General features: G+C 44.5%; 1 protein-coding gene across 2 annotated transcripts in view; it reads left to right on the top strand.

The window, feature by feature from the left end:
- Window positions 1–619: 619 nt before the first annotated feature.
- Window positions 620–11,097, top strand: part of SLC12A2 (solute carrier family 12 member 2) — a 113,040-nt gene continuing 102,562 nt past the window's right edge. For both annotated transcript variants that reach the window (XM_041760796.1, XM_041760795.1), the window contains exon 1: window positions 620–1,503. In XM_041760796.1, coding sequence (XP_041616730.1) covers window positions 745–1,503 — 759 coding nt within the window. In that variant the 5' untranslated portion in view covers window positions 620–744. The remainder of the gene's footprint in view (window positions 1,504–11,097) is intronic.

Raw genomic sequence — 11,097 nt, 5'->3', positions numbered from 1 at the left:
CGGGCGCCCGCCCGCGCGTTCGCCCGCCGGGCCGGGCGCCGTCCGCAGCCTGCTCTGACGAGGCCCGGGCTGTCGGCCCATTGACGTGCAGCCCCAGGGGCGGGGAGAGAGGGAGGCGGCCGGGGGGCCTTCTCCTCTTCGCCGCAGAGGAGGCGGGGGAAGGAGGTGGAGGGGTGGGAGGAAGGCGACGGAAGAGGAGGTAGCGGCGCGGAGATCCCGGCGACGGCGCTGAGGCTCGCGCCGCCGCGCCTGCTCCCCGCTCCCTGCTCCCCGCTCCCTGCCCCCTGCTCCTGCTCCTGCCCGCGCTGCCCGCTGCCCGCTGCCCGGACCGACGCGGTCCTCGCGCAGGCCGCTCTCGCGTGGGCTCCGGCAGAAGCCCGGGAGGGCCGGGGCGCCGAGGCAGCGCCTGCCGCGCGACACTGCGGGACCGCGGGTGGGCGGGCTGAGGGGCGGGGGAGCCGCCGACCCCGCCTCCCGCGTGCCGCCGCCGGAGCCGCCGCCGCTGCGGCCCCGCCGAGGCTTTAAACAGCGCGGCCCGCCCCGCGCCCCCTGCACTCGCGCGCCGACTCGGCTGCCGGCGGCGTCCGTGCGGGTCGGGCTAGCGGCGGCGCGGGGGCGGGCGGCTCGTCCCCTGGCGTTGCGGCCGCGGGCACCGCCGGCGGGGGGCGCGGAGGGCGTGCAGCCCGCGGCGGCCGCGGGGCTCTCCGAGTCTGCCGGGGGGCGGGCGGCGGGCGGCGGGCGGCGATGGAACCCGGGCCCACGGCGCCCTCCTCCGGCGCCCCGAGGCCGGCTGGGGTCGGGGAGACGCCGCCGGCTGCCGCGGGGGCCGCCGGCGCCGGCGTGGACCTGCCCGGCACGGCCGTGCCCTCGGTGTCGGAGGATGCTGCGGCCGGGAGCCGGGGCGGCGGCGGGGTCCGCGGGGAGGGCGCCGCGGCGGCCGGGGACGGGCTGGGCAGACCGCTGGGCCCCACGCCGAGCCAGAGCCGCTTCCAGGTGGACCTCGTTTCCGAGAATGCCGGGCGGGCTGCGGCGGCCGCGGCGGCCGGGGCCGGGGCCGGGGCCGGGGCCGGGGGCAGGGAGACCCCGGCGGCCGGGAAAGCTAGCGGCGAGAGCGGGCCGGGCAAGGGCAGCGAGGAAGCCAAGGGCCGCTTCCGCGTGAACTTCGTGGACCCGGCCGCCTCCTCGTCTGCCGACGAGAGCCTGTCGGACGCGGCGGGGGTCGCGGGCGACGGGCCCAACGTGAGCTTCCAGAACGGCGGGGACACGGTGCTGAGCGAGGGCAGCAGCCTGCACTCGGGCGGCGGCGGCGGCAGCGGCAGCGGCAGCGGGCACCACCAGCACTACTACTACGATACCCACACCAACACCTACTACCTGCGCACCTTTGGCCACAACACCATGGACGCCGTGCCCAGGATCGATCACTACCGGCACACCGCAGCGCAGCTGGGCGAGAAGCTGCTCCGGCCCAGCCTGGCCGAGCTCCACGACGAGCTGGAGAAGGTGAGCCCGCCCAGCCCGTCCCTACAGCCCTCTCACCAGCCCTGCCTCATCCCCCAACCTCTGGTCCCCGCTGACCGCGGGATGTGGCCGCCGCCCCGCCACGGGTGAGTGAGGTGGCGGGAATGGCCGTGCGCGGCTTGTTGGCATCTCCGCAGGCAGCTGTCAAGGCTGGAATTGCGGAGGAATGTAACTGAACCTCTTAAAAGTTTGCAGCGGGTTGAGCTGGTTAGGGGACAGGGGAGGGACCGGGTTGCGCAGCCTTCGCCGTCCCCTGGCGCGTGGCCCTCGTGTATGCTTGCTTCCTGCCCCACGCTTAGCGGCCAGCCATCCCTCCCCTGAGTGACAGGTGTGCTGTGGGCCCGGGAGGGGTGTGTGCGGATGGTTTAGGGGAGGGTTTATTCTCTGGGGAAGACAGTGGAGAGCACCTACCGTCTGTGCCCTTTTTAGGGGTTGTGTCCTATGGCGTACGTCCGTACGTGCACCCGTTAGGGGTCCCGAGAGTGTTACTAGTGGGAACCGTAGTGTTTGAAAGGAAGCTCTTAACAGGGTGTGTTTGTGGTCTGTGGATTATTAAAGCTCAATTCCTGCCATCTTGAATAGGCAAAGGATCAAACAAATCTTGGGATATGATGTTCCTGATCATGGCATAAGTCTGTATTTTATTACGTAGACTTCTTGTGAGAGGACTATATAAAAAGTTGGAAGGGTGGGCAAAGTGCAAAATAGGGTGAGAGAGAAGTAAGGGAATCGTGGGGGTTTTGTTACTGTTTTGCGTGTGTGGAGAATGTCCAGAAAGACCTTCTGGGGTCTTGCATAAGTAGTTATATTTGTGAACAGAAAACCATCCCCAAAAGTCTATTGATTTATACGGTTCTATTTTTTATGGCCACATCATCTTTTTATTTTCATCTTTTTATTTCTTTTTATTTCATCTGATTTTTTCATATACAATCATTGTTTTGAGATAACTTCAGTGCTTCTGAAACTTGATTAATATTTAACTTTTATGAGTTGGGACTACTTTAACAAGTGTCTAAGTGACTATGCTGATGAAATTTTGTGAATGGAAAGAGTTGGTACCACATAGGATGATGATCACAGTGTGGAAAAGTTTAAATACAGAACATATGTAATTTCTTTGTAGGTGATTATTTGCTCTCTTACAGTCGTTTCATTCAAGACTGTATTTGTCCTAGTGTTTGATAATGTAACATTCATACAATTTGAAATGATTACAGAGGTCCCAATTCTTGCAGCTTGCTGATTCTTTAAAAGCCTGACATTTAGTTTTGGATAATACTACTCCTGTTACTCCATTATGGTATTTTGTCATGTCAGAAGACAATTTTTAAAACACTTATTTATCCTCCTCTAGTTTCTTTCAAATTTATTATTTTTATCCTTGCCAAATTCTAAGTCTCTGTAAAGTAGATGTATAGCTGGCAGTTTCCCTTCCAGGATATAGCATATTTATTATTAAAAACATCATAAAGCTGTATTTCAGATTGCACCAAAGCTGAGTAGTTAAGTAGTCAGTCTATATTTACCCATAAGTTTTAAAAAGGGTTTTTAAATTGAAGGATGTTAAATATCTTGAACTTGTAAACATCCTAGGAAAGTTTTTATTTTAAATTCTCTCACAACAAAGTACTTCAAGTTTGAACAACAAAGCACTTCCAGGTTCTCCAAAACTTGAGAGGTTTTTTTTTTTTTTTTTTTTTTTTTGCATTTTTGATCAGTTTACAGTGTCTTAAAAAGAACACTTGTATTGTTAGCTGTATAGTTGAAGCAGCTACCCAACCTATGAGCCTCCTCTTCCTCAGCTTTCAGGGTTATTTTGAAGATTAGAAAAAAAAAAAAAAAAAAGGGACATCAAGACCCATGTTCAGTGCCTAGAGCATAATGGCTTGTATCGTTATTATTTTGATCTATGTTGGTCTTTCAGGTAGCGCATCAACTCTAGGATTTCAAATTTTAGATTCTCTTAATTCCTGCATGATGAATGTAGTATATAAAATGTTACCATCATAGCTCCGTTTATGCAACAGGTGGTATAGTGAATTCTGTGTAGTTTTGTTTTTTTTTTTTTTTTTACACTTTATGCCACTCAAGTCCTTTATAGTCAGTGAAAAAGCATAGAATTGTTTAGAATTTAGCAAATGGACTGAAGAAACATGTCCTGTTAAGGAGTACCAATCTGAGTATAGAGACATACCGCTGTTGAAGGAGGGCAGAGAAGGTTATAGCATGGTTTTACTTGATCCCCCCAAATTGTTCCTCACTCGATCTAAATTTACTTTAACCTATTCTAATGTTTCTAGCCCTCAGTGAATCATAATATTTAGGAATTTGTAACACTTAATTCTAACACTTGATTGATGTTCCATGGTCTATTTTGATCACTAAGTGCTTCAATATCCACCTTAACTGGATCTGACTCTGCTAGGTTCTATCAAAGAGCAAAAGAAGTAAAAGACAAGCACTCTAGAAACGTGTTAGGGGAAAGGGCTACATAGCCTTTCTTCTACTTGAATTCCTTTCTTTTTTTTTTTTTTTAATTTTTATTTATTTATTTATGATAGTCACAAAGAGAGAGAGAGAGAGAGAGAGGCAGAGACAGGCTCCATGCAGGGAGCCCGACGTGGGATTCGATCCCGGGTCTCCAGGATCGCGCCCTGGGCCAAAGGCAGGCGCCAAACCGCTGCGCCACCCAGGGATCCCTTGAATTCCTTTCTTTGTCCACCACTGTGACTAAAGTTTTTTCCCTGAAAATCCAAATGAAGTAGAATAGTGCACTTCCATGGTGCATCTTGCTGTGTTATGCAGCCATTGTAGAGCCAGGACTCATGAGTTTTCCATTTATCAAATATTTATTAGAGAAAGGAGTTTCTGAAGTGTTGGCCACCTGGCTGTTGCTGTGGGATGATGGAGTGGTTAGCAAAACATATGCTGACTTTGTCTAGATATACCTTAACCAAATAGTTGCACAAATAATAATATAGTTACAAACTTTACTTTTAGTGCTATGAGAAAAGTGTAGGATACTAATAAGGATATAACGGGACCTCTTTGTAATTGGGCTTGGGGAGGCCTTCTTCGAGAAATGTGGCATTGAAGCTGAAAGCTAAAGAATGAGTTAATGAAAGGGCAGAATAGCATTCCAGGCCAGAGAAACAGTGTATGTGGATGTAGTGAGGGGAGACAGTAATATGTCCAAAGAACTATAAGGAGGCCAGGGGATTTTATTATAAATGTAGTGGCAAGTTGTTGAAGGATTTTTCATGAGGTAGCAACATGATCTGTTTTGTTTTAACATCTTTGGCTGCTGGATAAAGAGTGGATTGGCAGGAGCAACAATGGAAGCCGGGAGACCCAAGCTATTACTCAGTTACAGATAATAAGAGTTGGTGGCAGAATGAACCGCATGCAGGTGGGTTGGATGTGGGAGTGAAAGAGGAGCTGGTTCCCAGGTTTTGGACTTGAGCAACTGAACAGATGTTGCTGCCATTGAGATGGCAAACACAAGAGGAGGACTAGATTTGAGAAGGGAAAGAAGGAATTGTGCTTGAGTAGTAGTTTATAAGACATCTTAGTCCAAGAGTCATTTTGAGGGAGGAGGCCGGGATACATGTTATATCTACATAAATGTGTGCATGTATATCTCTTTGTATATGTACACACATGGGTATATGCATGCATGTGTATATATACATGTGTACATCTAACACATAGAAATAAATGTGTGTGTGTGCATGTATAGAGAGATAGGGAGAGTCCGAAGTCATGGACTTGAGACGACTTAGGAAGAGTGGGTAAATAACAGAAAAGAAATAGGATCTGAGATTAGGCATAGTGAATGTGTAAAGGTTTGTTAAAGGTTGAGGAGACACTCGCAAAGGAAAGTGAGAAGGATCTGCTAGGCTGGTGAGAAAGAGCTAGGATAGCAGTGTCAGGGAAGCTGAGAGAGGAGTTTTAAAGAAGGCAGAAACTCCTCAGGGCTGATGGCAGAAATTAATTTTTTTAAATTTTTTTTTCAAAAAATAAGTCCAAAGTACTGATTCTTGCCCCTACAAAGAGAAATTTAAAAGTGGAGGTCAAACAAATTAGTATTTGCTGAGCAATTTGAACATGTATGATGGGAAGCATGATTATCAAATGTGGAAAATTTGAGTGGTAGACAATCCATAATTGCTTCTACAGGATTTAAAGCATTATTAAAACAGTTTTAAATGTAGAATTACATTTGCACAGTTGTCCTATAGTCAAGGCTTGGGACCCTTTTGCTGATGGTATGTTGCCTTTGCATATGGCCTCTCCATTAGAGCCTTTCTCGTTAATAAAAAGAGGGAGGAACTATATTCAGTATCTTTTATGACTTACTGAACTTATTCATTTTTCATACAATTCCTAAGAAACAGGTCTTACACATATTTTACTCATGATAAAATGGGTTCATAGAAGCTGAAGAAATTGCTTAATGCCACTCATAGAAAGTGGTACAACTGGAAATCACACCCAGAGTTTTCTGACTCTAACGTCAGGACATAGTAGCTTCTTTTTCTTATTTATCTCTTCATCTTCCTACCTGTTGCCTGAACCTGCCCTGAGATGGCAGGGATGTTGAGGGGGACATGCTGGGGATTACCAACATTACCCCGCTGTCCTGACTTCATGAAAGTGGAATGATGATGTAACTAAGAGAAATGAGGAGGAATGCTTGTGATAATGTTGTTATTGATGAAAACAACTGTCACTTACATAGAATCTAAGCCTGTGTCTCATTTATCTCCGTACATACAATAGGTACTTAATAAACATTTGTTCTTTGGATGTATCAGGGTAGGCAGTTCTTTACTTTAAATAAAACTTTAAACAGTGTTATTTCCACTAACTTATGTAGCTGCTTCTCTGAGTGGACTCTACTGATTCTTGGACAAGAAATTCCACCCACTATAATGATTTTATTACATAACTTGGGTCCTTGAAGGTTCCTGAAGGAAAGAATGGGTCACATCTTGGGAAGGGGGGGTAGAGTAGAGGAGTTCTAGCACCGAATAAGGTGGGATCGTGATAAGAAATATTTACACATGGCAAAATCAAACTTGAAAGATTCCGCACTTTTGGTAGGGGCTTCACCCTGCTAAACAAAATCATGCCACCTGAGGTGAACTCTGGTTTATCCATAATACTGTATGCAGTTACCCTGCTATATACCAATTGACTGCCTGGGTAGAAGGAAAGATAAACTTTGGGATTTAAAATGTGACAGAACTGTACCTCCTTTCATAATGATGTCTTCTCTATGTATATTTGTATTCCCATACTCACATTCCCATTCCTATGAGACTAGAACAGTGTCTCTTGGTACTTATGTGTTGAGTGTGTTTGTTTTAAATAATTTTTATTTTTTAAATATAAGAATTATTTTTTTTAAGATTTTATTTATTCATGAGAGACACACAGAGAGGCAGAGACACAGGTGGAGGGAGAAGCAGGCTTCCTGCAGGAAGCCCAATGCAGCACTCGATCCCAGAACTCTGGGATAATGACCTGAGTCAAAGGCAGACACTCAGCCGCTGAGCCACCCAGGAGTCCTGTTTTAAATAATTTTAATTACATGTTTTATTTAAATGTTTGGAAAGTCCAAAGTACTAATCCTTTAGGTTCCATGCTGAGGTGAAATGAATATGGGTTTAGTTACTTGACAAAGCTTTAATGAGCACCAGCAAAAGTACTGTTTTAAGTACTGGAGATACAGCCATGAACACAGCTAAGTCATGGAGCTTTCATTCTGGTGGTAGGTGTCAGTGGGCAAATAGGTCAGAAGTAACTACTGTGAAGAAAATTAAAGGTGGGTAGATAGTGATGGCTTGTGTTGTGCTGTATAAGGGTAGTTAGAGAAGGCCCCTTTGCACGAGCAGACACAAGAGGGGAATGAGGGAGAGAAGAGCAGTTCAGGCAGTGAATGAGGAACATCAGGACCCTGGGGTGGAAGTGTGCTGGGCATGACTGAGAAACAAGGAGGCTGGTAAGATTGGAGGAACAAGAGGGAGAGTGATAGGAGTGGAGGTCAGAGCAATAGTGAGGAACGAACCTGAGGTAACAGTGTTTGATATGATGAGAGGTGATGCTGGGTATGTTTAAAAGTAAAATTGTTAGAATTTGTTGATATTTTGGATGAGGGGTGTACAGAAAGATTAATGCCAGAGTTTCTCCGCTCTATAGACTAGAGTTGATGTTTATGGAGATGGCAAAGACTGGGAAGAGCAGGTTTTGGAGGTGAACTCAAGAGTTGGGTTTTATTCTAAAAATTAGTTCTGCAGTAGGGCAAACATAATAAAATGGCAGCCACTGGTTTATGAAATAATAGTATTTAAGAAAGTAGGTCTTCATTTTAGCATAAAAATGTGCTTTTATTCTTCAATTTTAGGGAAAGCCATGAAAACCAGTAGTTTTTCAAAAGTTACAAAAGGGTGGGCAACGAGTGAATTCCACAAGGTGAAAGAGTGAGGGATGCAGAACAAGGAAGACAACTTGAAATACTAAAGTTAAAAATATATCAGTGTTGGGTGCCTAGGATGGCTCAGTTAAGCATCCAGCTCTTGATTTTGGTGCAACTCATGATCTTAGTGTTATGAGATCGAACCCCACAGCGGGCTCTGTGCTTAGCAAGAATCTGCTTGAGATTCTCTCTCTTTTCCTCTTCTGCACCCTCCCCTTGCTTGTGCATGTGCACATGCTCTCTCTCTCTCTCTCAACTCTATATCTTAAAAAAGGGTATTAGTAGTTTCTCATTTAAAATATGGAAGCTGTTATCTGCCACTGGCTACTTTTTTATCCTTTGATTTTTTACTAGAATTTGTATCAGTGCTTTTTAAAACCTGTTACGAGAAACTTACTAGTGATAGAGAACTAGGAGAATTCTAATTAGAGATAAGGAAAATCTGAAAAGCAAAAAATAGCTTAGTGGAATGTTGTCTCTCTGCAGAAGCTAATTCTGGCAGGTGATTTGTGGTGCCCTTGGGCTCTAAAATTTCCTTGCTTTAAATTTTCCTGAACATTACTAATTAGATATTCATCTAGGTTAAGAATCATAAAAACATCTGGTATGGTTCTTAGGTTGTTGTGAATTAGTTCCTTCAACAATGGCTTCTAATGGAGTTCAGCATATGAGTCATTTTGGAGCTTTTGCTTTTTTTCCAGGGGAGATTTAAAGGACCCATGAGGACCCTGACCTTCTACACCATCATTTTACTTAAATAGTTCTTGTTAAAGTTAGCAGTAACCTCCACCCTATTATCAGGTCCAGAAAACTATTCCCCAAACCTCCATCAGCATTCAACCTTCCAGCAGAATTTGATTTTCTGTTGAGGTCTTCTTTTCACTTCTTTGGCTCCTATAACACCATTTTGTCTTTTAACTTTCTAGTTCTTTCAGTCCAGTGTCTCAGGGATCTCCTTCATCTCTAAATTAGCCATCCTCAAGGCCTGATTCTGCCTTTTCTTCTTCTTCTGTCTTCCTTTTTGTCTTCCTATGCTGTATGATCTATAGGCTAGTGAATCCCAAAATTTTGTGTCCTACCCACATCCCATTACTGAGTTCAGAACATCCAGTGACTGCTGGGGTTTTTGTTTCTTATCTTAAAGACATCCTATACTACAAACTTAGGATTTTCTCCCTCCCCTTCCAAAACAGCCCAGGCTGTCTTTTCCAGTATGCCCTATGTCTGCATGGATGGTACCACTAGTCATTGTGTTACACAGGTGAGAAGTTATAGGAGTTATCCTTGACACTTTCTCTCTTTCTTCCACATCCACTTTATCACCAAGTTCTATCACCTTTATTTCCTAAGTATTTTTTTCATCTTCACTACTGCCATCCTAAACCAAATTATAACATTCCCTCTGTAGCCTTCTAACTGGGTTCCCTGTATTTACCGTGCCCTCCCATCACTATTGTGCCCAGAATATTTTAAAAACAGACTTGATATATTACCCCTTGGCTTAATCACCCTGTATATACAGGGTACTAAGGACACATAATGATAAGTAGCCACAGATATAGTCTGCTTCTCATGGACCTTGAGGTCAACTCAAGCCAACTCAAAAAACCACATTAATAAATAGACTATTATTAACTGAAATAAGGGCTCTCAGGGAAAAAGTGGTTTGTCCTAGCTAGAGGATAGAAAACTAGCAGACCTTCAATCAATACATTTTTAATAATAGAACTCATTCTTTGTAAATTAATGGACTGCTAAAGATAAACCTTATATTTGTTATTTAGAATCTCTAAAGGACATTTGGCAGGTATATTACCCTGATAGGCACATTTGGAGTTTGAGAAGCAGAAAAGCTTACTAACATGTCCAAAATCGTAGCACTTGTAACTGCCTGAGCCAGGGTTGGAACTTGGAGCAAATATTGTAATTCGGCTGGTGATTCCAGTATCCTGTAGTTTAATACTGTATAAGTTCTTATTTTTTTATTTTCTTTTTTTAAATACCCATGATAGTTGGTTTTTAGTTCTTTGAAGATAATGTAGAAAACATGGAATCCTCAGTTTTATTGCATGAATGTATCATTTTCTAGTCAGAAAATCTTAAAAATTATATAAGAAAGCCTCTTTTTTTTTTTTTTTTAAGATTTTATTTTTCAGTAATCTCTGCACCCAACATGGGGCTTGAACTTATAACCTCCAGATCAAGAGTCCCATGCTTTACCCACTAAGCCAGCCAGGTGCCCCTAAGAAAGTTTGTTATAAGTAGAATCTTACTGAGTTTTTGTTTGTTTCCTCTGCCTTTCCCTATCCATACGTATCTCCCAAAAGACCTATATATTTAAATGTTCTCAGCTGGGCTTTATGATACTGTAACTAGTAGTCTGAATACTACTAGTACTAGTAGGCTGTGAAACTGAGTGTAAATTTAAGTTAAATATTCCAAATTTCAGTTACTAGAGCCACATTTTAAGTGCTCAGATACCCACGTGAGACTGATGGCTATCATATTGGACCACTGGAGAGCTGGAGCTTTTTTTTTTTTTTTTTTAAGATTTTGTTTATTTATTCATGAGATACACAGAGGGAGAGACAGAAACATAGGCAAAGGAAGAAGCATATTCCCTGGGGGAAGCCTGATATACCACTTAATCCTAGGACCCCGGGATCACGCCCTGAGCTGAAGGCAGATGCTCAACCACTGGGCCACCCAGGCATCCCTGGAACATTATCATTGCAGAAAAATCAGAGCTGTGATGGGAAGTGATATTTAAGGGTATGTTTTTTACTTCATTCCAACCTTTTCTTTCTTCCTTTCTTCCACATTAAAAATCATCATCACTAGTTTAAAATTATTAAAGTCAAATTTTCTTGTAATTTTGCATAGGATCATTCCTCACATAACGGTGTTTAGACTTATTAGTCAATCCATGAGTGTTTGTTGAATCGGTGGAATGTACCTGTTTCCATCTGAGAATGGAAATCTGAGTCTTTAATTGGAAAGACTATGAAGAATTTCTTAATGCTGTAAAAAGTATTAAAGTTTCCAAGGCACTCTTAGCTTATATATTTTATATTTGGTCTTCAGATCTATCT

Source organism: Vulpes lagopus, chromosome 7 (genome assembly GCF_018345385.1).
Source record: "Vulpes lagopus strain Blue_001 chromosome 7, ASM1834538v1, whole genome shotgun sequence".
Classification (NCBI taxonomy): domain Eukaryota; kingdom Metazoa; phylum Chordata; class Mammalia; order Carnivora; family Canidae; genus Vulpes; species Vulpes lagopus.
This window is presented reverse-complemented; position numbering and strand designations above follow the sequence as displayed.